Raw genomic sequence first — 26499 nt, 5'->3', positions numbered from 1 at the left:
TAGCTCTGGTTCCTGCTTCGTTGTTTGGGACTCCATGGCTGGCTGTAAGCTATGTGAGGCTCCGCCTTTCAGGCCACCCTTGCCTTTTGAGGGTCAAGAATCATGGTGTGCTGAAGATCAAGAATGTTGACTCAGAGAGGGTCATAGCCATCAGCTCAGGGTATATTGTTGGGCCAGAGCCCTCATGACACCCTGATAAGCCTTGAAATCATTGTGACATTAGGTCCTTGGGGCCCCAGAGGAGGCTAGAGGTACACAGTCTTCAGGGAACCGTATTGATCTTGTGACATTCTGCTGTGTCTAGCGTAGTAGCATCCCGGGCTAGCCTAGTTCCAGTAAAAAGCAAGATATTCACAAAGATTTCCTGGGTCCTAGATTGTTGCCAGCAATGCTCAACTTACCCTCCTTGCCTCTTCCACACTGGTCCTGCGGGGATAAGCAAAGGGACTGGGGAGGGAAGACTTCCGCTGTGGTCCTGGCACAGGCTTACATCCTCTGTCAACAGCCCTTGCTGTGTCCCTGCATACCTGAATTTTACCTTCACTAGGGGGCATCCCCAACAGAGGGAAGTTCGAGACGCTGCTGGTGGCCGGAGAGGTAACACTGGGGACCACAGACACAGTGAAAGCAAAGCTATCCACTAAACACGTCATTTAATGCTTACAAAAGGATGTGTTCCCTGTCCATTGCTCTTTCATCTGCATCATAAATATGTTATGCCAGGCTGTGTGCGGTCCAGCATACCCAAGCCATGAAGGAGCTGGACCCTAATCAGGGCTTGTAGTCTACATTCTGACAAGAAGTGAGTCAGGGAAGCTGAGCCTGGTGGCATAGGTCTGTTAATTCCAGCTCCTTAAGAGGCTGAGGCAAGAAGATCCTAAGTTCAAAACCTTCCTGAGTTATACACGGAGTTGAAGTTCAGTTCAGGCAAATTGGTGGGACCCAGTGTCAAAATAAAAAAATAAGTAAGTGAAGGGCTGGAGTGGAGCACAGTGATGCACAAATATAGCCCTGGTGTTCAGGTAGAATTGCTGAAAGCTTAAGGCCAGCCTCCCCTAAGTGAGACATCTTTTTTTTTTTAATGGGTAGGGGTGTTTCGCTGCATATATGCATATATGTTGTGCAACACATGTGTGCCTGGTGCTCACAGAGACCAGAGGAGGGCATCAGATCCCTTAGAACTGGTGTTACCAATCACTGGTGAGCTGCCATAGGGGTACTGGGTCCTCTGGAAGAACAGTGCTCTTAAGCTCTAGCCATCTCTCAGGTATGAGTCCAACTCTTATACACTTTCTACTTTTGCTTTAAGCGGAGAGGCAGAGTTTATGAAGGGAAGGGGTAGGGGTCAAGGTAAGGGCCCTGGGTAGAGATGAGAAACAGCCTTGTTTAGATGACGATCCAGCCAGCAGACAAGACTTGACCATTGCCCAGAGAAACCAACAAGGTGGTGCCCAGTGCAAAAAAACTCAGGCTCCCTAATAATTCAGGTCAGTCCATTCTGCTACAGAGTCTCCCACATGCCCCTGCAAGATGACATTTTGGTTTTTCTGTTAGGTCAAATGAAGGTTATGGTGTCCCATTTTACTTTCCCCAAGACAAGTTGTGTGCATCAGAGGCCATTGCAATTCTAATCGCTATTGAAAGGATGAGGGGAAAGAAGTTGATTTTTTTTTTTTTAAGTCTCCTGTGCTTAGTGTTTTAGGCCATATTTCAATGTTAACTTGGGAAGGAAGAAACAGAAAATACTGTTTCCTTATTACTCCCCTAAAGGAGGCAGCATTTGGTCTGTCGGCATAAGCCCTGGCTTTTTCCAAGGTGCCGGGCAGAGTAGCTGGAGAGAGGATTTCCACTGCTGTAAATTGTGGGACTGCCTTTGGCCTTCACTTTTGTTATCTTGGGCACTCCCCGCCGTGTCCTCGCCTTGGTTTCCTCATGGGTCAGTTGGGAAAGGTAGGGAAGAGGGTTGCCATCAAGGAGCAGTAAAACCTCTTATTGCTCTAACATGTGGTTGTTGTCTCAGCAACCATGGAGACAGTTGTGCCACATAGACGATGTGACTTCTGGCTTGCATACTTCCTGCAGCTACGGACACAGACACAGACACACAGACACACAGACACACAGACACACACACACACACACACACACCATTGGGCATGTGTTGACTGTAGAGGAACCAGGTGGCCTGCCAAACAAGTTTTGCAGACCTTCCTGAAGCAAGAGGGTCTCTTGGCTCTCAAATTTCTTGTCCTGCTATTCTAAAAATCGTGCCTCAGTGGCGCTCTGTGGGCTTATTCAGTGTTGCTGGACTGACCCCCAAACTTACAACATGCTAAGCAAGTGTTCTACTCCTAAACTACTTCAGTTAGATGCTAAGCTCTCTGAGAGTCCCTCAGGGGATTTGGGGGTGCAGCTCAGTCAGTAGAGGTCTTCCTTTGCATGGGCAAATTATGCAGTACTGTTCAAAGGCCAGTACTGCATAAAACCAGGAGTGTTGGAGCTACCCCGACCTGCAATCCTAGCACTCATGAGGTAGAAGCAATCCTAGCCTGAGCTACATGAGACACCTTTATCTCAAAATAGATTTAAGTTACAATTTAAAATTAAAATGTCTAAATACCTCAGAGTTCTCAAAGTAAGTTCAACGAACAAGAGACAAGCCAGAATAACCACGTCTGCCCTTCCTCTCAGCAGCTATTTCACTCTCCTCACAAAGTTCCTTCCTATGGTGTTTCTACCTCGTTATTTCTAAATCTCTTACGCAACTCCGCAATTGGCTTAGCGCCACCTGCCGCTTGGATGTACAGCACAAGGAAACAGTTGTTCTTAATTAATCACTAAATAAAACGATCTGGTTTCAGCCTTCTCCTGAGGATTGGTGCAATAATGTGGGCTATTCCCTGTTCTCCGCACACCCTGGGTCCTTCCTGCTTACGGGACCCGGCAATTAAGTCCCTAGGGGGAGACTATGGAGTTTTAATTCAATAGATCAGAGCTATCAACGCCTCTTTGCGACTTCTCAACGCCAGAGGGCGCTCGCGGTCAGAGACGGCGCCTCAGACGGCACCCTAGACCGCAGGAGTGACCCCGCCCCTTTCCCTTCCGAGCCAATCGTTTCTCAGGGAGGCGGAGCTACTGACCAGCGCCTGCGCGTTAAGAAGGAAGGTGCAGGCACGGAAGCAGGGATGTGGGAGCTAAAAAGTCGATGGCGGGCGGTGGGTCTGGGGCTGCTGCTGCTGCTGAGTGCTGCGGCCCAGGCCGCGCCCTCGGCTCCTCGCCGCTACACCCCGGACTGGCAGAGCCTGGACTCTCGGCCACTGCCCAGATGGTTTGACGAGGCCAAGTTCGGGGTGTTTGTGCACTGGGGTGTGTTCTCGGTGCCCGCCTGGGGCAGCGAGTGGTTCTGGTGGCACTGGCAGAGCGAGCGGATTCCGGCCTATGAGAACTTCATGAAAGAAAACTACCCGCCGGGCTTCAGCTACGCCGACTTCGGACCGCAGTTCACGGCGCGCTTCTTCCACCCGGACCAGTGGGCCGCACTCTTCCAGGCTGCCGGGGCCAAGTGAGTGCGGGCTGGCGCGAGGCGGGACGGGGCAAGCCCACGGCTGAAGGCCTCGCACCCTGCGTTCTGCACCCCGGAGGATGGCGCACTGATGCTAAGGAACAGAATCCTGCTGGAGATTGATTTTAAAACTGAAGTCGGGAAAGCACTGGGTACTGCACCTGTGTGGAGAGAGGCTAGAACCAGGCTCCAGCCGGTGTGTCTCTTCTACAAGGGCCAGAACACAGTCTGGACTCTTGTCAGTGGACCTGGGCCTTAGGCTACCTGTGGCGTCGGTGGAAGGTTATAAAAAGAAGCTGCCTGAGTTCCTTGTAGCCCTGTGACTCTAAATGGAGAAGGAAGGATGGGAGTTTCGGGTGCTCTGTTTGGGTTCTCACTTCCTCGTGGAGGGATTGGGTTGTTTGGGCACAGCCCTCCAGAGGAAGGTATGTTTTGAGAGCCCTAAGCTAGTATTTGCCATTGTAAGCATGGTGGCTCACACCTTTAATCCCAGCACTGGGGAGGCAGAGGCAGGTGGATCTCTGAGTTCAAGGACAGACGGGTCTACAGAGTGAGTTCCAGAACAACCAGAGCTGTTACACAGACAAACCCTGTCTCAACTCCCCTCCCAAAAAGTATTTGTCATTACTTGTGTGGGAGTACAGGGCCGGAGGAAGCAGGAAGCTGACTTCAAGCCATCTCTCCTATCCATAACTTATATATGAACAAGGTTGGACTTCAGCCCCTTTCCAAACTCCCTGTTTTATGGACGAGGTAACTAAGGCAGAGAGAGGAAGGAGCGTGGTATCCTAGACTGTACATCTTGTGACCTGGAGATGCACCCAGGGTTTGCAAGCCATACCCAGAAGGACTAGTTATCTGCCTGTTTTAGGAGGTCTAAGAATGAGAAGGGCTTTTATATTTCAAGACTGTTTAAAAGAGGAAAGAAATGTGTTGCAGAAAGGAATGGATGAGCCTAAGATACTATGTGACCCAGAAGTTCAGGAGTCCCCACACCTCCTGTGATAAAAATCACATGTTCATGTTATATTTCTTTCTTTTTTTTTTTTTTTTGGCCCTAAAAGTAAATGACATATTATTTCAACATTTGTCTTTCAATCCCAGATATTTGAGTCTTTGTTGCCCCCTGAGATGAAGGGCAGTTCCACAGTGTTAGTAAATCAAGCAGCTGTCATCTGCTCTTGCCATTAGATCAGGGCAGAGGGGTGGAAAAAGTTCATTACTTATGCCCTGAAGGGGTGAGTCTGTGTGTTAAGGTGCGCCATTTTTCTCTTGTTAACCTTCTGGGCATCCAGTGCCTCCTTCCATTCTTGAGTCATACCTACAGGGTGATATTGTCACTATGAAGGCATCTTGGTTGTCGCAGTGACTCGTCCCAGTATGTTTCCTATAATTGAGATCTTCCTGCCATACTGGGCAAGGTCATGGTTGTGGTCACTGCCCACTTCCTTTGTTCTTATTTGGTTTTGATGTCTACAGGTATGTGGTCCTGACCACAAAGCATCATGAAGGCTTCACAAACTGGCCAAGTCCCGTGTCTTGGAACTGGAACTCAAAGGATGTGGGGCCCCATCGTGATTTGGTCGGTGAGTTGGGAGCTGCTGTTCGGAAGAGGTGCGTGTCTGTGGACGGCTAGCCACTCTACCCTCTTAGCCATCCATCCCTGCAGAGTACCATCCTTGTCTCCTCTTGTTTGTCTGCTGGGGCTATACTTAGCCAGTGAGCAGATGGGCTTCCAGACTTGGGGTTTGAGATTTGGCGGTCTTCACAGGACCACAGGTGATACAATAGGAGGAGTTCACAGTGGAGTGAAGGACACAAAATAGACTGTGATGGGCCATCTGCAGCCTGCACAGGATTTCTGTGAAAGCTTGAACTACAGAGGCTTTTCTTTCTTTTTGTTTTATTTATTTGTTTTGTTTTTCTCGAGACAGGGTTTCTCTGTGTAGCCTTGGCTGTCCTGGAACTCGCTCTGTAGACCAGGCTGGCCTCAAACTCACAGAGCTCCACCTGCCTCCACCTTCTGAGTGCTAGGATCACAGGCATGCATCACCACTTCCCACTTAGAGCCTTTTCCCTGTATGTGACAGGCCAGGGACGGGGTCTCAGCCTTCTCCTCCACAGTCATCAGCACCCACCCAGCACAGAGCTGTTCAGGACTGAGGGCAAGCTCTGATAGAAGATCAGAACTAAAGAGGGAGGCCCACAGCTGCTTCTACTCGATCAGCAGTCTCTGGTATTTGTCACTCCACAGGAAGTAACAGCCTGACATGGTGCACATGCCGCTGGTTCTAGCACTTGGGAGGCAAAGACAGGACGGTCAGGAGCTCACGGCTAGCCTTAGGTATATACCGAGTTTGAGGCTAGCCTGGGCTACACAAGACTGTATCTCAAAATGCTAAATAATGATAATAATAATATGAATTAACTTCTGAATATAAAAACAGTAGGATGTGGATAGGTAGGATAAGGTTTGGGGGTTTGGTGCTGGCATACAAACATAGGCCCTCGTGAATGCTAAACAGTTGCTCTTCCACTGAATGTGTTAGTTACTTCTGTGTCAGTGACCGCCATAGCTGCTAGAAACAACTCCAGGGAAGGAAAGCTGGTTTTAGAGAGTTTCAGCTGGTTTTAGAGAGTTTCGGTCTACCATGGTGGGGCAGCTGCCTTCATGGCAGCCACACACTGGGGTAGAGGTTATTTATTTAGCAAACATATGACCAGGGAGCAGACAGGAATGAGAGGCAGTATGTCCTTTAGAGCCATTGTGACCCACTTCTGCCAGCAAGTTCCACCTTGTAAAGGTTCTGCAGATTCCTCAAATAGCACTATCAGCTAGGGACCAAGCCTTCAAAACAAGCCTAGGGGGAGACATTGAAGGTTCGAGCCATAACACAGCCCCATCCCCAGTCTCCAGCAGTGGAATGGGATTGGATTCAGGTGTTCAGGTTTGCCTCTAAGAAAGAAAACAACTTTCTGCTGTGACTTGGTAAGCTTGGCATCCTGTTTGAGGGGTAGGCTGACTGCCTGATTGTGTAAGTCATCAAGTTTGTTTTGAACCCAGCTGTGCCTTTGTTGCACACTGCCCAGGACTGTCTCATGGAACAAATGGAGAGCTGAGACAGACCACAGCTTACAAATGCATTAGCTGACTCTTGTTCCCTGCTCAGTGTTCCATGCCCCATGCCGCCTTGGCTAAAAATCCTGTAGTAAATGTCAGTCTCATTGGGCTGGAGAAATGACTCAGAGGTTAAGAGCACTGGCTGCTCTTTCAGAGGTCCTAAATTCAATTCCCAGCAACCACATGGTGGCTTGCAACCATCTGTAATGAGATCTAGTGCCCTCTTCTGGCCTGCAGGTGTACATGCAGGCAGAATACTGTATGCAGAATAAATGAATAAAATCTTTTTAAAAAATGTCTGTTTGGCTGGGCATTGGTGGCGCACACCTTTAATAACCCAGCACTCGAGAGGCAGAGGCAGGCGGATCTCTGTGAGTTTGAGGCCAGCCTGGTCTCCAGAGCGAATGCCAGGATAGGCTCCAAAGCTACACAGAGAAACCCTGTCTCGAAAAACAAAACAAAAAAATGTCCGTCTGATCTTAGACATGGATCAGATGAGGACTTTGGAAGTAGCGGTTTTCTTCTGGTTTGGTTCGGTCTGATGAGTTGGGGCCTTCTCTGTATCCCTGAAGAGCTTTGAACCTGCCATTCGACCAGGCTGCTTTCTTTCTTTTGTTTTGTTTTGTTTTGTTTTGTTTTTCAAGACAGGGTTTCTCTGTATTGTTTTGGACTCTGTCCTGGAATTTGCTTCGTAGACCAGGCTGGCCTTGAACTCACAGAGATCTGCCTGCCTCAGCCTCCTGAGTGCTGGGATTAAAGGCATGTGCCACCAACCCCTGGCTGACCAGGCTGCTTTCTAACTTGAAGCAATCCTCCTGGCTCTGCCTTCCAGGTGCTGGGGTTCCAGGCCTGTGGAACATACCCAGCCTCGGAAGACTGGAGAGGCAGCTTCTCTGTCCATGGTTGTTCCCCAAGTCACATGCTCAATACTCCGTCAGTTCTTTCTTATCTGTGCCTTGCTATGTTATTTTCTTCACTGCCTGCATTGTAATTTCTGTGAGCACCATATCTTAACTGGTTAAGTTTATGAGGCATAGTGTGACATGCTTGCAGTGTGCACAATGAGCAAATCAGGGGAATTAGCATTTCTAGCTCCTTAATCATTTGTCGTTTCTTTGTGTTAGGAACCTTCAAACTCTTTCTAGTTCTTTAAAAGCTATAGCTTATGACAGAATGCTTGCCTAGCATATGTGAGGCCCTGGGTTTGATTCCCAGAACCATAAAAAAAAAAATGAAGATTTTAAAAAATGAAATATGTGGTGACACACGCCTTTAATCCCAGCACTCGGGAGGCAGAGGCAGGTAGATCTCTGTGAGTTTGGTGCTAGTCTGGTTCTACATAGCCAGTTCTAGGCAAGCTAGGGCTACACAGTGATACCCTGTCTCAAAAAAAAAAAAAAAAAAGTATATTAAATAAATAAAATATCTCAAATAGCTTAGGCTAACATTAAACTCACTTGGTAGTCATGGATGATCTTGAACACCTGATCCTCCTATCTCCCCCTCCTAAATGCAGACGTCACACCCAGTCTGATTTTTCTCTGCCCAATGCCAGCTGCTGCTGTGTTTTTCTGTTACAGGAATTTACGATACGGCCTGTACCACTCTCTCTTGGAGTGGTTCCATCCACTCTACCTACTTGACAAGAAAAATGGCTTCAAGACTCAGTATTTTGTTGGTGCAAAAACAATGCCAGAGCTGTACGACCTTGTTAACAGGTGAGAAACAGGAGAGGGGGGGGCTGACAACTTGTATTTGAAGTCAGAGCAGCCTCTAGGGTGCTGTTAAAAGGCTTCAGCCACAGGCTGCCTTTCAGTGCCTTTCAGCCACTTAGAAGGCATCAAAATCATAAAAGTGGCATTTGTATTCATGCAAAGCATGTTTCCCCTCCCACCTCTCAGAACTTCTGGACTGTGGTCACCTACTAAGCTGCTGTTGTCACAGGGAACCCAGGAGGCACTGAGTCAAAGCTAGAGCCTCAGTGCTCCCTTGACATTGTGCCTAGTCAGGACCTTGGAGAGGGGCACTGGTGCCTTCCTGATCGTAAGCTCTAATCGGAGCATCCTGAGCACAGATCCTGCCCTATGGAGAACTCACATCAAGTGCAGAATCCCTGTCACAGTGCTGGGAACAGGAAGAGAGCCACCATTCTCAAATGGGGATCTGTTGCTTACCTCCCCCTGGTTATAGGTGTATAGGTCAGAGAACAATTTGGGAAATTAGTTTTCTCATCTTACCACGTGGACCCCAGGATCAGGCTTGGTTATCAGGCTGGCTTGGTGGCAAGCACTTTTATCCACTGAGCCCTCCTGCCAGGCTCTTTCTATGCTTTTCTCTTGTGAGAGCTGGGAGCTGCCCCTGGATGGGGGACCCTTGTAGCCTAAAGGGTGGCTTCTTTGTCTTCTCTCATTTTATATATTTTGTTTTTGTTACGTTTGGTTTTCTTTTCTTCCTTTTGGTGTTTCCAGACAGGGTTTCTCTGTATAGCCCTGGCTGTCCTAGAAATCTCTGTAGACCAGGCTGGTCCCAAGAACTCTCATAGATCCACCTGGCTCTGCCTTCCAAGTGCTGGGATTAAAGGTGTGTGCCACCACTGTCCGGCACTGGCTCTCTTTTTTCTTTATCCTGAACCTGGGGTTGGTAATCACGGAGCTAATGAGGTAATGGGCATAAGCTGTGTGGTGCACTTGACTGCACACAGGGGAGAGGCCAGAGAAGGCTTTCCTCCTTGAGACTGTTACTAGCCTCACTGTGGAGAGGCTAGAGAAGGCTTTCCTCCTCGAGACTGTTACTAGCCTCACTGTGGAGTGCAGTGAAGGTCTGTCATTTGCCCTCCAGCTCCTTCAGACTCATGATTCTAAAATGTGCATAATAACGCTTGTCTTAGGCCTTCACGTTTACACACATTTTAGTAATAACGTGGAGGGGGCACTAGGCCCTGGGAGGCTTTCCAGCTGGACTGGGTAGCTGCCAAGAACAGATCAGAGCCATGCTCCAAAAGTTTACAGCACCCCCAAAGCAGACATCTTTATTTTGTACTTCTGGAATACCAGGGACTTGCCATGTAGCCCAGGCTAGCCTCTAATTTGTAATCTCCTGACTCAGGTTCCCAAGTGCTGGGATTACAGACATGAGCCACCGCACCTGGCTTTTTAGTTTTTTGGTCTTGGGGACAGGACCTAGGTCTTAGAACATGCTGGGCTCTGTCACTGAGCAACACACCCTAGGTCATGACCACTGTTACTGTTTTTTTTTTTTTAATCACATTTTATTATTTCATGTGCATATTGTATTTGTGTGTATTATGGGTATATATTGTATGTGCACATATGTGCCATAGCACACATGGAGGTCAGAGAACAACTCTGGAAGTCAGTTCTCCTTCCTTGTAGATTGTGGGGATCAAATTTGGATCATCAGGCTTGAGAGCAGGAGCTTTTCCAGCTCAGTTGAACCATCTGGCCTGCCCAAGCACCAATCTCTTTTCCAGAATGTATTTATTACTTATGTTTAGTCTATATATACCATGGGCAGCAGGTGCCCAGGGAGGCCAGAGGGCATCGATTCCCTGCAGTGAGAGGTACAGGTGGTTGTGAGCCGCTGTATGGGTGCTGGGAACCAAGCCCTCTTCAGTAAGAACCCCTCCCCCCATCCAGCTGTCTCTCCAGCCCTGTGAGCACCACCCCTAACTGGAGTTAGTTGCTTGAAGGGAAGCAAACTCTAGATACTGATTACAGCGCCCTTTCTAAAAGGGGAACAGAGGAGACTAGGAGACGTATACAGAAGTAGTTCACTCTTTATTGTTATTGCTATTGTTCCATTTTAATTTACTTGGGGGGGGTGTGCGCGCGCGCATGCACACGTGTGTGTGTGTGTGTGTGTGTGTGTGTGTGTGTGTGTGTGTATGTGTGTGTGTGTGTGTGCGCGCGCGCGTGCGCGCGCGCCCTGCTGTGCATGTAGAGGTCAGAGGACGGACCACTTGCATGAGTCAGCTCTCTTTTTCTGCCACAGGGGACCCAGGGATTGAATTTAGGTTGTCAAACTTGGCAAACGCTTTCACCAGCCCCTGCAGTGTTTGTTTTTGTTTTTGTTTTTGTTTTTGTTTTTTAATTAAAATTTTTATTTTATACCTATGGCATGTTTGTCTATGTTCTACAAGCATGCCTGGTGCCAACAGAGGGCATCAGATCCCAGGGGACTGAGCCTGTGTGGGTGCTGGATTCAAACCTGTGTCCTCTGGAATAGCAGCCAGTGCTGTTAACTTCTCAGCCATCTCTCCCCACACACTCCCAGGGGTCTCCTTTAGATTTCTTATCACTTTAGTTTCTGCATTGTCATTTTCATGGTACTTTCCAATCAAGAGGCTTCTTTTCTTTTAGGAATGGAACCCACAGCCTCATGTGTGGTAGACAAGTGCCCTCCCACATAGCCACACTCCCAGCTCTAATTTTTAAATATTTGTTGCAAAAATCTGTCTGTGTAAGACTGGACTAGAAGCCAGGCGGTGGTGGTGCACGCCTTTAGTCCCAGCACTCGGGAGGGAGAAGCAGGCGGATCTCTGTGAGTTCAAGATCAGCCTGGTCTACAAGAGCTAGTTCCAGGACAGCCTCCAAAGCCACAGAGAAACCCTGTCTTAAAACCCACTCTTCTCTCCCCCCCCCCAAAAAAAAGACTGGACTAGATAAAGATTCACAGCAAACTGTTGTGATCACGTGTCTTCCAGCTACAAGCCCGACTTGATCTGGTCTGATGGGGACTGGGAGAGTCCTGATACTTACTGGAACTCCACGGCTTTCCTCGCTTGGCTCTATAATGATAGCCCTGTCAAGGTAGGTGGTTATCTAACTTCCTCATTATTGGTTCTGATAAGAGAGTATGAATGGACCTGGTGATACTTACTCATCGGCTCAGCTTGAGTAGGCTGTGACGGGGAATTCACAGCAGTCTTCCTGTCTCAGCTTCACAAGAGCTGGGATTACGGGTATATGACACCACTCCTAGCTTTATATCCAGATTTTAAAGGGAACTTAGCTAACTCCCTACAGTCAGTCAGTATACTTCGCTAGCACATTTGTGTCTTGTGTTATGTTATGGGACTTTTACTGCATACAGAAGTTTTAATCTGTGTGATGAAAAATGTCAAAAATGTTCACATGCTCTGGATTTGTAGGTTTTAAAGAAAAAATAAGTATAAAGTAGTTTGGTAACTGGAGGTATAGCTCAGTGGCTGAGCATGTGCTTAACACACAGGGGGACCCAGGTGTAACCACAAGCACCAAAGCTAAGCCTGGATGAAGGTGCCCTGGTGGATGCCTATCTATGGGGTCTTTTTTTTTTTTTTTTTTTTTTTTTTTGGTTTTTGGTTTTTCAAGACAGGGTTTCTCTGTGGCTTTGGAGACTGTCCTGGCACTAGCTCTTATAGACCAGACTGGTCTCAAGCTCACAAAGATCTGCCTGCCTCTGCCTCTGCCTCCTGAGTGCTGGGATTAAAGGCATGTGCCACCACCTCTGGGCTCTGTGGGGTATTATTGGGTAGTTATTACAAAACTAGGGAAATGGGAAGGAAAGAGAGAAGAGACACCCTTCCCTGAGTAATGAATGCTGACTGAGGGTTCTCATGGGTTGGAGTGTAACTCACTGGGAGAACATTTTAACGGCGGTGCAAGGCTTGCCTTTAGGGACTTGCCAAGTCTCGGGGGACTCCCAGATGTGCAGTTCATCCCCAGGTAACTAGCACTGAAAGAATATTATGGTGTAAATTGTCCACATCTGTCTACTCTGCAAAGTCTCTGCTTAAATAAAGTTTTTAGGCAAACACTGTTATTCACCATAGCACCCCTGTCTCTGCCACAGTGAAATACAGTTATGAGTGAGCAGTTGACTGCCAGGAATGGTGGTGCACCTCTTTAATCCCAGCAGTCAGAAGACAGGTGGATCTCTGTGAGTTCAAGGCCAACCTAGTCTATACAATGAGTTCCCAGGCCAGCCAGGTCTACAAAGTAGGACTCTGTCTCAAGAAACAAACAAATAAATCTAAGACAGTTGATAACCTCATGCCTCCTGGTCTGTGCCTTCATGGAAGCAGGTCATTTGCCGTGTAGGATGACAGCCACCTTTGCCTGATTAAGGAGAATCACTAACAGGGAAAAAAAGATAAGCAAAGATGCAGCATTGGTGAGTGGAGCAGGTGTCAACCACAAGTATTTAAAAAGCACAGCAAAGCTGGGCAGTGGTGGCACACACCTTTAATCCCAGCACTCTGTCATGGGGATCTCTGTAAGTTCAAGGCCAGTCTAGTCTACAAAGTGAGTTCCAGGACTGTTACACAGAGTCTCACACAAAACAAAAATCCCACAGCGAGGGCTGGGGAGAGGGCACAGTGGTTAGAACATGTACTGCTCTGAGTTGCCTTTCCAGCACTAACATGGTGGATCACGGACAACCGCCTGAAACAACAGTAAAAGGGCAGCGTGCACCCTTTTCTGGCCTTCTCAAGTACTGCACACAGGTGCACCCACATAGCAGGCAAAACGCCCAGACACATTTTTCAAAGTTTATTTATTATATGTGTATGGATGTATGCCTGTATAACTTTATGTGTACTGAGTGCATGCAGGAGCCCACAGAAGGATCTCCTATAACTGAGTCACCATGTGAGTGCCGGAAAACAAGTCCAGGCCACGTGTTATTTATGTGAATGAGTGTTTTGCCTTTGAGAATTATGTGTGTGCAGGAGCCAGTGGAGGTCAGGAGAGGATGTCGGATCCCCTGGGCCTGGAGTCACAGGCAGTTGGTTGTGAGTCACCGTGTGGTTGCTGGGAACCGAAGCCACATCCTTTGTAAGAGCATCACGCACTCTTAACTGTTGAGCCATCTCTCTAGTTCTACAAGTGCTGGAGTCCCAATGCTTTCACAGCGAGCACTTCACCTCCTGAGCCCGCAGATGAGCTGTAAAGCTACCCCATGCATCACACTTCCTCTGTGCGTCTCTCGGCTGGCTTCCTGGGCTTGGGCATTGCTAACATTAGAGGCTAGGTGCTTCTATGTCACAGACACTGCCCTCCACATGGTAGAATGTTTGTCAGCAACTCTGGCTTCTCCCACTGGGTAGCAGCACCACCCTTGTGCCTCGTTTCCCATGTGTGCCTTTACAGAAGTGTAAAATAGTACAGAAGAAGACACCAGTTAGTACCACTGTCCTTCCTTCCAAACACTGTCACCAGGTGTGTCTGCACTGCCGAAGGTGCTGTCCAGTGACCCATTCTCCTTCCTCCTCTAGGACGAGGTGGTGGTGAATGACCGCTGGGGTCAGAACTGCTCCTGTCACCATGGAGGGTACTACAACTGTGAAGATAAATACACACCGCACAGCTTACCAAAACACAAGTGGGAGATGTGTACCAGCGTGGACTCGGCATCCTGGGGCTACAGACGGGACATGACCCTGTCTACCATTGCCAGCGAACAGGAAATCATTGAGGTAAGAGCATTCGCCTCGGTTGTTCAACTGCTTACCTCAAGGCAGCCCTCTGACCTGGAGTTGGGTTGCTAAAACCTGCCAGGGCCACAGCACACAGAGACAAAACACTCCTGAGCACATTGTCACTGTTACAAAGAAAGGGATTGGAGCTTTGAAACCTTTTCTTTCTTGTTTTCTTTTTGGTTTTTTGAGACAAGGTTTCCTGTGTAGCACTAGCTGTCCTAGAACTCACTTTTTAGACCAGGCTGGCCTGGGACTCGCAAAGATCAGCCTGCCTCTGCCTCCTGAGTGCTGGGATTAAAGGCGTGTGTCACCACACCCAGCTGAAACCTTTTTAAATTACATCCATTTATTTGTTTGGGGGCGGGGGTAATTGTGTGCCACGGTGTACGAGTACAGGTGAGCAGACAACTTGACAGTCACGTCTCTCCTTCCATCCTGTGAGTCCTGAAGATCAAACTTGTTGGCAAGGGACTTCAACTCTGCCATCTTCTTAGCCTCAGAGAAAGCTTTATCTACAGAGATGTTCTTTCCAGGACTTTCCTTCCTTTTCCTTCTTGTTGGGAGGGTGTGTGTATATGTGTATGTGTGAGTGCTGTGATGTGTGTATATAGCTGTGTTGTGACCTCCAGAGCACAACCTGAAGTGCCATTCTTCAGGTTCCATCTATGGGGGAGGGACAAGATCTCTTACTAGCCTGGAACTGGCCATTCAGGGAGCCTTCATTTCTGTTCCCCAAGACAAAGATGACAAGTGTGCGCCACACCACAGCCTCCCATTGTTTTGTTTATTGCTGACTTGATGTGTTTGTTTGAACATGAATTCTGGGGGTGAACTCAGGTCCTCTTGCTCATAAGACAAGCGCTCACCCTCCGGGTCATCATTGTTGGCATTCCTTCCCAGGAACATTTTCAGTTAACTTGTGTGGTTTCAGTTTCTTGCAACTTTAATGGGTAATTCAGGAGGCAGGAGGGCTGTCCGTGAGCACTGTGGTACTGAACAGCGCTCAGCTGGCCACTGGCTCGGGTGGTGGGATGAAATGCCGTGTACAGCTTCAGCTGCGAAAAGCAACAGAGGGAAGAAGGCTGAAAAGACATCAGAAGTCGACGGGGAGTCCTCTAAGGGGCTTGTGCCGGTAAATGTTCCCAAATGCAAACTTAGTCCTGGGTGGCCTTGGTGACACTTGCTTGGGGTCACAGCAAATACCCCCACACAAGTTCCTCTCCAGGATGCCTTCAGAATATGTCTCTTTATGACAGTTTTTGTTTGTTGAGACTGGGTCTCATGTAGTCCATGCTGGTCTCAAACTTGGTATTGTAGCCAAGGATGACTTTGAACTCCTGATCTTCTTGCCTTTCCCCACCCCAAGTGCTGGAATTCAAGGCATAGGCCAGCATGCCCAGCTTTCTTTGCATCAGTTTTCCCAAAGGTTCACATCGTTTGTCCTTTAACAGCTTAGGGAGACGTGTGCCGTCATGTCCAGCTCTAAGTGTAACTCACCTTCCCTTTTTTCCCCTTTGCAGTGCTAAGGATTGAACCCAGGGCTTTTCTTGTCTAATACCCCTCACTGTCTGCGTGTTCTAGATGCCATGCCAGGCTTGGTAGTCATGCCTCAACTTCCATTGTCTCTGCTCTCTTTAGGAATTGATTCAGACAGTAAGTTTGGGAGGCAACTATCTCCTCAACATTGGACCAACTAAGGATGGACTGATCGATCCCATCTTCCAAGAAAGGCTTCTTGCTGTTGGCAAGTGGCTGCAGATCAACGGGGAGGCCATCTATGCCTCCCATCCCTGGAGAGTGCAGTTCGAAAAGAACATAACAGTCGTGTGGTGAGTCTTGCCTTCTTGTATGGTCAGGAGGATGATTGACAATAGCCATATTGTTAGCCAAGATGATAAACAGCAAGAGATAATGGTAGGTAGGTAGGTAGATAGATAGATAGATAGATAGATAGATAGATAGATAGATAGATAGATAGATAGGGGAGCCGGAGGCAGTCAGGAGTGCCTGACAGAGTGAGTCCTGGGCAGAGCTCTGTCCCTTTGGGTGAGGTATCTGAGCAAAAATACAGCAGATAGCAACCAAGAAAGAAAATGTCATCAAATCAGGGGCTCACAACATCCAGTAGTACAACTAGGGAAGTTGGGGCAGTCAGCTGGAGTTCCAAATGTATTTTGTCTCCATGGATAAGCTGCCCATGGCTGGATTTCTGGTTTCTCATTCCCCTGCAGGTGCTTTTATATCGGGAGATAAATAAGGGGATCCCTTTTGGAGATGGCTGACCTAGCTGTTCTCAGAGACTCAAGGGTTTTGCTCTTGGGCTGTTCTGCTGTTTCCCTCCCTGTCATAGTTAGCCTTAGAACACTTTGAGACAAACATGCTTAGATCTGAAATGTGGCCAGGGGCACCCCCTTCCTGAGCCAGCTTTTAGGTGAACCCAAACAACACTTGACAATTTATCAGTATGTTGTACATCACACTTGTGATGGGTGCCGGCGTGGCCAGTGGCCCTTGCTGACCTGCACATTCTCAGGTTCCTCCATCTGGTTCCAAGGCTGGAGGTTGTCTTGCCTCTTGCTGTAACATTCATGTCCCAGCTGAGTTCTGTCTCCGGACACCCTGTGCAGGGCTCCATCCTAAACCCTTCCCATCCTTACCTGGACCTCCAGATCTAGTTATTTGATCTTGAACCTCAGTTTTTTCAGCTGCAGAGTGAGTGGGTGGTACGTGGCTTCACAGACTTGCTTTGGTGACTAAGTGACATTGTGAGTGAGGACCCAGCAGTGCGCAGGCCTGAGCTCAGCATCCTTCAAAGGAGACTGGTGTCACACCAGAGCACCTTGCTCTCCCACTGGGGACACATTAATCCTTACGGATGAATTTCTATGAGATGGTTTTCATCCTTATTTCCTGAACATGCTGAACCCTCAGGCCAGTAAATGTGTCACCATTTGTGTGTTTCCTTGTTACACCCTCTGTTGTTTCAAAAAGTTTTCTAGACCCCTTTCTTCTTCACCTTACTCTCACTTCCAAGTAGTCGTGACAAACACAAGGTCTTTAACGGGCAAGGTATCTGTCTGGGACACCACTCAACTCCCTGTGGACACTGGTGTTTCTTGTTTCCAGGTATACCTCTAAAGACTCGGCTGTCTATGCTACCTTTCTGTACTGGCCAGAAAATGGGATCATAAACCTTAAATCTCCCCAAACGACCTCAGCCACAAAGGTAAGGAGACTCGTCATCCCTCCTAAGCTATAACTTGTCTTTGTTTTGTTTTTTATTTTTCCAGTGCTGGGAACAGACCCCAGGGCCTAGGCATGCTCAGGCAAACACTCCACCACTGAACTACATCCCAAGATCCTGTTTTGTTTTGTTCTGTAGCCAGGTTTCTCTCTCTCTCTTCTCAAGGCTTGGTTTCTTTTTGTAACAGCCCTGGTTGTCCTGGAACTCATTCTGTAACTCTGTAGACCAGGCTGGCCTTGACCTCAACAGAGATCTACCTGCCTCTGCCTCCATGCGCTGGGATTAAAGGCAAGCCAGGTTCTCTTTATGTAGCTCAGGCTAGCCCCAGGCTGTGTCACCATGCCTGGATAGATGTAACTTTCATAAAAAAGCAATGGCAGGCTTGTACTCCTTCCTCCCTCATGTGTGTCCCACTAGAGTGTCCTCACTGACGTGGGCCAGCCCAGTTGCTCCCCATCATGTTTGGGACAAAGTCCGCTCCTCAGTGAATAACGGGGTCTTTCCATCCCCTTTGCTTTCCCCAGGTTACAATGCTAGGAATGGAAGGATATTTGACCTGGACCCAAGATCTCCAGGATGGGTTCCTCATCTCTCTGCCCCCATTGCCACCGACTGCTCTCCCTGTGGAGTTTGCCTGGACTCTAAAGCTGATAAATGTGAAGTGATTGTTGGAGTTCAAGGGCAGACCGCCCTGCTTCACCTTTCTCTTACAGGATCATCAGTGCAATAAAGTAGCTTCCCTTCCCATCAATGATGGCTTTTCCAGCCCATTTTAATCAATGGGAACCTAGTACACTGAGCTGCTGCTGACTGAATGGATGGAAGACGGGAGACCCATTGCTGGCGTCCCTGTGTCAAGCAGAAAGGCCTGGACAGCTCAGCTGAGCTCACCGGTTCCTTCACTAGAAATCTCCCTCTCTGATGATGAGCCAAGTCTGTTGCCTGTAGGAACAGGTCCAAGAGGGCTGGCAAACCCAACCCCTGTGCCTTATATTGATTGTCACTAATCCCAAAGGGATTAGCCTGGTCCTGAAGGGTTTGGCAGGCTGCCAAGGTCAACTCTTTGGAAGTTTGTGAAGCAAGCCAAAGCTCTGTCATTGAGCATATCTTCAGAGGTACTGCTGAAGGAGTGTGAGTCTGCCTTACCTTTTAAAAAAAGATGGAAGTAAATTTGTATGTCAGATTATTTCTACCAAAAGCATGTGATAGTTTTCTTTCCCTAGTTTCCATTTGGGCCGTTTACAGCTTTTTATTCATTTTCTGGTTTTCTTGGCTGTTTTGTTTTGTTTGAGACAGGATTTCTCCGTGTAGCCCTGACTATCCTGGAACTCACTTTGTAGAGCAGGCTGATCTCAAACTCAGAGATCCACCTGCCTCTGCCTCCAAGTTCTGGGATTAAAAGAGTGAGCCACCACTGCCCAGTTTACACCCCAGTATCCCTGCACTAGATCTCATTATAGATGATTGTGAGCCACCATATGGTTGCTGGGACTTGAACTCGGGACCTCTGGAAGGGCAGGCAGTGCTCTTAGCCACTGAGCCATCTCTCCAGCCCCCAGATTTTTAAAAAATAAAATGGCAGGACGACTGCAGAGATGTCTCAGCAAAGGATCGCAGCTCGGTTCCTAACACTCAGGACAGTTAAAACTGTCTGCGACTCAGTTCCAGACAGAGGGTCTGGTGCCCTCTACTGGCTTCTGTGGGCACTGCACACATGACACACAGGCAAAATAAACAAAAGTGAACCATTAAGAAAAATAGTGTGAATATCTCTATATCAAAATTTTAAACATGGCCAGGTGCTGGAATCTATTATAATCCTAGCACTCAGAAGTGAGGGGATATTAATTCCAAGCCAGGCTTTGCTGTATACCAAGTTTGAGACCAGTCTGAGCTACATGAAACTGTCTCAAAAAACAATGGGGCTAGAGAGACTGTCAGCAGTTAGATAGAGTTCATACTACTATTGCAGGGGACAGAGTTTGACTCCCAAAACCCACAGATAGCTCAGCAACTGCCTGTGACTCCGGCTGTAAGGGACCTAATGTCCTCCCTCTTCTGCCCACCAAGGGCACTCAGCTGCCCTTACCCATACAAAGGCACACAAAAATTCTTAAATCTAATGTATTATAAACATATAATCACATTGTATGACTCACCCACCAAAAACTTAAAGTTGAGCCAGGCATAGTGGTGCATGCCTATAATCTCAGCACTTGGGAGGCAGGTGGATCTCTGAGTTTGAGGCCAGCCTGGTATACATAGTTCCTGGACAGCCAGCGTTACACAGAGAAACCCTGTTCAAAAAAAAAAAAAGAAAGAAAGAAAAAGAAAGAAAGGAAAAAAGTCACAGAGCACCTGTTTAAAAGATTAGGGTGATAACAGAATGTTAGGGCATGCCCAGTGTGCTGGCTAGTTCTATGTCAACTTGACACAAGATACAGTCATTTAGAAAGAGGAAACCAGCTGAGAAAATTCCCCCACCTATGGGAAGGCCTGTGGCACATTTTCTTGAGTAGTGATTGATGTGGAGAGCCCAGCCCATTGAGGACCCTGGTGGTCCTAGGGTGTGTAAGAAAGCAAACTGACTGAGCAGCTCATGGGGAGAAAACCAGTAAGCAGCACCTTCATGGCCTCTACCTTGAGGATTTCAGGCCATAGCTTAGGTCTCCATGGAACTCAGATGTGTAGCCCAGGCTGCCCCCAAATTCTTGGTCGATCTTCCTGCCTCAGTTTCTCAAGTGGTGGTGACTTTGTCTAAAGTGCAATAAGTTCATTTTCTCTACTAATTAAAGAATTAAATGGGGAGTGAGAAGAGTCACCGGGAATCCTGGGGAGTCCCAACAGGTTTTCTTGTGATATCTGGGAACTCAGGATTTCCTCTTGGAGTTCTTGGTTTCATTAATAAAAGAATTTAAGAACGAACACAAACACAAGCTCAAAGAGAACTGACTCACACTGAAGCTCAGGACAGTGTATTACAGTTTGAAAGGAGTAGCCCAGCCGGGCATTGGTGGCGCACGCCTTTAATCCCAGTACTCAGTACTCGGGAGGCAGAGGCAGAGGATCTCTGTGAGTTCAAGACCAGAGCTAGTTCCAGGACATACTCCAAAGCCACAGAGAAACCCTGTCTCGAAAAACAAAACAAAAAAAAAAAAAAAAAAAAAAAAAGGAAAGGCGAAGCCCAGGGTGGGGGAGCTGTAAACCTCACAGCTTCCTGGAAGGGAGGAGCAGGATGGAGAAGAGAAGAACAAATACCACCTTGTTAGGGATGTGGCCAGGAGGGCAGCCGCCTGGAGGCAGCCACCAGTGGGGATGAGAGGACAAAGAAGCCGGAAGCTAATGGAGCTTCGTGGTAGCTCTGGCTCTGGACCAGCATTGGAGAGGAAAAGAATGTGGGTGTGGGTGTGGGTGTGCGGGGGGGGGGGGGGGGGGGGGGGTATATACCTTCTGCTTCGGGACTCAGACTAGATCCAGTGGAACTTCATGGTGGCTGGGCCAGTAGGGACTGCATAGGTGATGGAAATTTTGAGAAGAAAACTACATCTTAGGTGAACTTGCCTTCCTAGGAATGTCCCCTAGCCAGGTCCTTGGCCTGCCTGACAGTCTCAACCCTTAAAGGACTTGACAAGGGCCTGTCTCCACCAGAAGTGCATGTTTTCTTTACAGTGGGATTGCAGGTACTGGCTGCCGCCCCAGGCCTTGACTTCCCTTCCAGTGTAACTATAAAGTTTTATTATGGTACCTTTTCATTATCACTGGGTCCTAAAAATACTGTACACTGAAGTATGTGCCTGCAGGCACAGGCATGCCAGGGACTCAAGGATAGGCCTCCAGTGCTAAAGTCTGGTCCTCAGGCTTGCACTCAGGTACTTTTACCCACTGAGCTATCTCACTGACCCATTCCTCTATTTTTGAGCCTTTTTGTTTTGGTGTTTGTTTTTGGTTTTTGTTTGAGAAAGGGTCTCTCTGTAGCCTAGGCTGGCCTGGAATTCACAGAGGTTCTTTTCCTTCTGCCTCAAACTCACGATGTGGCAGAGGCTGGCCTTGAACTGCTAATCTTCCTATTTTCATCTTCTAAATGCTGACATTACAGGTATACATTATGAGCAGGGGCCTTATAAAGGTAAAACCACAAGTTTGATATGTCTCATTGTAGCTGCCATGACGGTTAGCAAGCATGGCAGGATAAGAACTTTTTACTAAGAACCAGGGCACAGTTGGATCGCCATGGTATTTCTGTTTGATGAGGAGCAGAAAGCCTTGCAGTCACAGAAGCAGAGCAATGCAGGTTAGTCAAAGTCCTGTAAAGTCCATATATATACATGCCTGAGGAGCAGGCTGACCTCAGTGTTAGCCCAAGGGTCAGGTCAGGTCAGAATTCAACAAGTATGTTTTTCTTCTCTCTTATGGTCATCTCCAGGAATCAGGCACACATGTGGTACATAAACATACACAGCCATACAGCCATACACATAAATACATTAGTAATAATTTAAAAATCTGCTGGGCATTGGTGCCATACCTTTAACCTCAGCACTTAGGAGGCAGAGGCAGGGAAGATCTCTGTGAGTTTGAGGTCAGCCTGGTCTATACAGAGTTCCAGGCCAGGCAGGGCTACATAGTGAGATCCTGTCTCAAAAAATAAATAAAGTCCCTTTGCTTTCACATTGTCCCTTTAGACTCTACTTTGTGACCTTAACCTTTGGGACACACTCAGCTCCATTCTACCTGCAGCCCTGTTAGCATTTGAGGAATGTTTCCTGCTTCAAGGCTGAGATAAGAAGATAAGAAGGGGTATGATGCCCGCACATCAGGCTTCACTAATGACCAGCTGCAGGGTTTCACAATTCACTCCAGAACCCCTGGAGCAGCACCTGGACAGCCCTGGTTATCAGCCCTTTCCTAACCTAGGCCTTCTTGCCCTGGGCTGAGCTGAGCTCTTGGTCAGCAGGAGCCTGCCACCAGCTTCCCTGTCATCTTCCATGGCCTGGAAACACTAGGCTTTTCAGAAGGTAAATAAATGGACTTGGGCTGGGGCCCTTGTGTGATTTAAGATATGGGGGAAGCCGGTGGGGATGTTGACCATTATGGCTCTTCATGGGACACATGTTCAGAAAACCATGCTGTGGGCATGATCTGAGGGTAGAGCTTTCAGTCTCTGCATACAAAAGTCACTCCTAGCCAGGCAGTGGTGGCGCACGCCTTTAGTCCCAGCACTCGGGAGGCAGAGGCAGGCAGATCTCTGTGAGTTCGAGGCCAGCCTGGTCTACAGAGCGAGTGCCAGGATAGGCTCCAAAGCTACACAGAGAAACCCTGTCTCAAAAAACAAAACAAAACAAAAAGCCACTCCTTAAACACTTGCAAGGCCTCAAGGGAAGAGAGGACCCAGGTGACCATTGTCTCCATGACCTACACATCAGCCATGTCACCTACAGCAAAGCCAGTGAGACACTAAAAAAATACTGCTCAGATGCATTGTTGCCTTCTTTTCACATTCTCGCCCTCCTCCCTCCCTTCCTCCTCCCCACCCTCCTCCCCTCCCTCCTCCCCTCCCACCTTCCTTTCTTCTTGTTTGTTTGTTTATTTATTTTTGACAGAGTCTCACTAGGTAACCCAGGCTGCATGAGAATGCTCACTCCCTGCTTCAGCTTCCAGAGTGGCTTCTTTGCAACTAATCCAGCCCCTAGTAAGAATGCAGCTTAATTTTTTTAAGACAGGATCCTATGTGCCCAGGTTACCCGTGCCACCATGGCAGTGGAGTCCTATGTTATCCAGGCTGTTTTGGAATGGGTAGGTTTGTCATCCTTATTCATTCTTCTTTTTGCAAGATTATTTTTTTTTAATGGGGCGGGGGTATGGGGCTGGAGAGATGGCTCAGAGGTTAAGAGCACTGACTGCTCTTCCAGGGGTCCTGAGTTCAATTCCCAGCAACCACATGGTGGCTCACAACCATCTGTATGAGATCTGGTGCCTCCTTCTGGCCTGCAGGTGTACATGCAGGCAGAAGACTGTATGCATAATAAATAAATCAAATCTTTTTTGAAAATGTTTGTCTGATCTTCGACGTGGATCAGATGAGGACTTTGGAATTAGGTTTTCTTCTGGTTTGGTTTGGTCTGACGAGATTGCACCTCCTCTGTATTCCTGAAGAGCTTTGAACCTGCCATTCGACCAGGCTGCTTTTTCTTTTTTCTTTTTGGTTTTTCCAGACAGGGTTTCTCTGTATTGTTTTGGAGGCTGTCCTGGAACTCACTTGGTAGACCAGGCTGGCCTTAAACTCACAGAGATCCATCAGCCTCTGCCTCCCAAGTGCTGGGATTAAAGGAGTGCGCCACCAACACCTGGCATAATAAATAATCTTTTTAAAAATATTTTATTTATTTTGTATACAACATTCTGCTTCCATGTACATCTGCACACCAGAGGAGGGCACCAGATCTCATAACTGATGGCTGTGAGCCACCATGTGGTTGCTGGGAATTGAACTCAGGACCTCTGGAAGAGCAGCCAGTGCTCTTAGCCTCTGAGCCATCTCTCCAGCCCCAATAAATAATCTTATAAAAAAATTAAAAATGGGCCAGGCGGTGGTGGTGCACGCCTTTAGTCCCAGCACTGGGGAGGCAGAGGCAGGTGGATCTCTATGAGTTTGAGACCAGCCTGGTCTACAAGAGCTAGTTCCAGGACAGTCTCCAAAGCCACAGAGAAACCCTGCCTTGAAAAACCAAAAAAAAAAAAAAAAAAAAAAAAAACAGAAAGAAAGGAAGAAAGAAAGAAAGAAAGAAAGAAAGAAATTAAAAATGTGTGTGCACCTGTGTGTTCACATATGAGTGCCCAGGTGCTCTTGCCCATGAGTGCACATTTGGAAGCCAGAGGTCAATATCAGGTGTTTTTATCTGTTCCTTTCCACCTTACTTTTCGAGACACAGTCTCCCACTGAACCTGGAGCTCATCATTCTGGCTAGATAAACTGGCTAACAAGCTCTGGGGATCCCCATCCCCCAGCACTGGGGTTAGAAGTATGTGCTGCCATGCCCTGATCCTTTGTGGGTGCTGTGGCCCAAAACTAGGTCTTCATGCTTGTGTTTCACCCTCAAGCCATCTCCTCAACCTCAAACACCTAACTTTGTTGTTGTGAGACAGTTTCTGCTCATTCTGGTTTGCCAGGAATTGTCTGAGGCTGAGGATGACCTTGAACTCCTGGTCCCCCTGCTTCCATCTCTGGAGGAATGCTGAGATTAGAGGCCTGCATGCTAAACATTCCAGTTTGTACTTTCTGCATGTTAGTCGGGCACTCTACCAACAGACCTACATCTGCAGCCAGCCTTCTGAGTATTTCAGACTGCAGGAATTAGCCACAACACTGAGTTTATTTTACTGGGCTGGAGAGATGGCTCAGTGGTTAAGAACACTTGTTATTCTTCCAGAGGACCTGGGTTCAGTTCTCAACCCCCACACTAGGCAGCTCACAGCCATCTGTAACTATAGCTCCAAAGATTCATCAGCACTCACACGGACATTGCCATATGCAGGCACACACACACAGAGAAAGAGAGAGAGAGAGACAGAGACAGAGACATATAATTAATAATAATTTTGTAAAATTTAAAATTTTACAAAATTAATTTTACTTTGCAACCTGGTTGACGTATGTTGTAGATCCAAAGCTTCCACAGTTTAAGACGACTTGTTGACTTAAGTGTGTGAGCATTTTGCTTGCATGCTGTGCATCACAGACATGCAGGATTTGCAGGGGCCAGAAGAAAGCATCAGATCCTTTGCACACGGAGTTACAATGGTTATGAGACACTGAACTCGGGGCCTCTGCCAGAGCAAGTGTTCTTTTGGGGGGGGGGTTTTCGAGACAGGGTTTCTCTGTGGCTTTGGAGGCTGTCCTGGAACTAGCTCTTGTAGGCCAGGCTGGTTTACTCACAGAGATCCACCTGCCTCTGCCTCCCGAGTGCTGGGATTAAAGGCGTGCGCCACCACCTCCTGACTAGGAACAAGTGTTCTTAACTGCGGAGCCACCTCTCCAGTCTGTTTTAGCACTCTAATATAATGTTCTCTGATACTTCCTATTTCTTTATTTTCAGAAATGATTGGCAACCCCAAGTAGCTACTGCAACTTACAGTTAATGGGGTGCGGCATGCAGACTGGAAAACACTGTACTAGACATTCAGTTTTCCTTACCTCAGGGTCACTGAATTGGTATTCCATTTGTCTGGAAACTTTTTTTATGAACTTGAAAATAAAATTTTGTTTGTTTCTTTGAGATAGCACCTCTCTCTATAGTCCTGGCTGTCCTGGAACTCCCCGTGTAGCCCAGGCAGACTTCTGCCCCTGCCTCCCAAGTGCTAGGATTAAAGGCACCCCTATTCGGGGCTGGTGTCTGGTACCAGAAACCTCAGTTCAGGACCTTGTGCTGAGCAGCAATGGCTTTCCCCACAGAGTCATCTCTCCAGCCCAGAGTTCTGCTAATTCCTGAGGAGGGGAAGACTTTCAGTCTTCTAGTCTCTTCTACTTGGCAAAGGCTTCACTTGGATACTCCTTCACGAATCCATCAAAGGATGTTTTCTCACGGAAGCTGATGTAGCTTCAAAATGCAGGCAGATAGTTAATACATGCAGAAAATTCAGAACACGATAGTAAATAAGTGTGCTGGGGCTTATCTTGAAAGTTAGACATTAGACAGCTATGTGTTTCTTGCCACACCTCTCAGATGCTAAATCCAGGAAGAGGGACTTCCACTACAGTTTCTCCATCTTTTTTTTCTTTGGTTGAGTTTGGTTTTTTGAGACAGAACCTCTCTATGAAGCCTTGACTGGCCTGGACCTTGTCATATAGACCAGGCTGGCCTCAAACTTGGGGCCTCCGCGTCTGAGTGCTGGGACTGCAGGCATGTGTCACCATACCTGGCTGAAGTTTTATTCGTCTCTATTTTCCTTGCTCCTTACTTTGTGTCTTTATAACAGAAGCCTGGAAAACCACTGAATAGGCAAAATGTAGTGGCTCACTCCTGTCTATATCTGGGAGGCCGAGGCAGGAGGCTTGCCATGAGTTCGAGGACAACCTGGGTGATATCCAAGTT

At 47.7% G+C, this 26499-nt stretch overlaps 2 protein-coding genes across 2 annotated transcripts in view; both read left to right on the top strand.

Annotated features, from left to right (window-relative positions):
* The window catches only part of Cnr2 (cannabinoid receptor 2), a 17971-nt gene extending 15169 nt beyond the window's left edge, over window positions 1-2802 (top strand). Inside the window, exon 2 of the mRNA XM_027399710.2 lies at window positions 1-2802. This exon is cut by the window's left edge and continues 1570 nt beyond it. The gene's annotated coding sequence lies outside the window, so the exon portion shown is untranslated.
* Window positions 2803-3185: 383 nt separating this feature from the next.
* On the top strand, window positions 3186-18608 carry Fuca1 (alpha-L-fucosidase 1). The gene is made up of 8 exons (XM_027399707.1): window positions 3186-3562; window positions 5042-5176; window positions 8264-8401; window positions 11407-11512; window positions 13963-14163; window positions 15805-15995; window positions 17293-17392; window positions 17935-18608. Exons 1-8 carry the CDS (start codon window positions 3186-3188, stop codon window positions 18073-18075), a joined length of 1389 nt encoding a protein of 462 aa, XP_027255508.1. The 3' UTR covers window positions 18076-18608.
* The last annotated feature ends 7891 nt before the right edge of the window (window positions 18609-26499 follow it).

Source organism: Cricetulus griseus, chromosome 2, assembly GCF_003668045.3.
Source record: "Cricetulus griseus strain 17A/GY chromosome 2, alternate assembly CriGri-PICRH-1.0, whole genome shotgun sequence".
Classification (NCBI taxonomy): Eukaryota; Metazoa; Chordata; class Mammalia; order Rodentia; family Cricetidae; genus Cricetulus; species Cricetulus griseus.
Note: the sequence above shows the minus strand (reverse complement) of the source record. Positions and strands in the feature narration are given on the sequence as shown.

Excerpts from the sequence above, each read along its gene's own strand:
- Fuca1 (XM_027399707.1), top strand. The coding sequence starts at position 3,186 with ATGTGGGAGCTAAAAAGTCGATGGCGGGCGGTGGGTCTGGGGCTGCTG. Across the intron at positions 3,563-5,041 it reads TTCCAGGCTGCCGGGGCCAA|GTATGTGGTCCTGACCACAA; the intron begins GTGAGTGCGGGC and ends TGATGTCTACAG. Across the intron at positions 8,402-11,406 it reads CTGTACGACCTTGTTAACAG|CTACAAGCCCGACTTGATCT; the intron begins GTGAGAAACAGG and ends CGTGTCTTCCAG.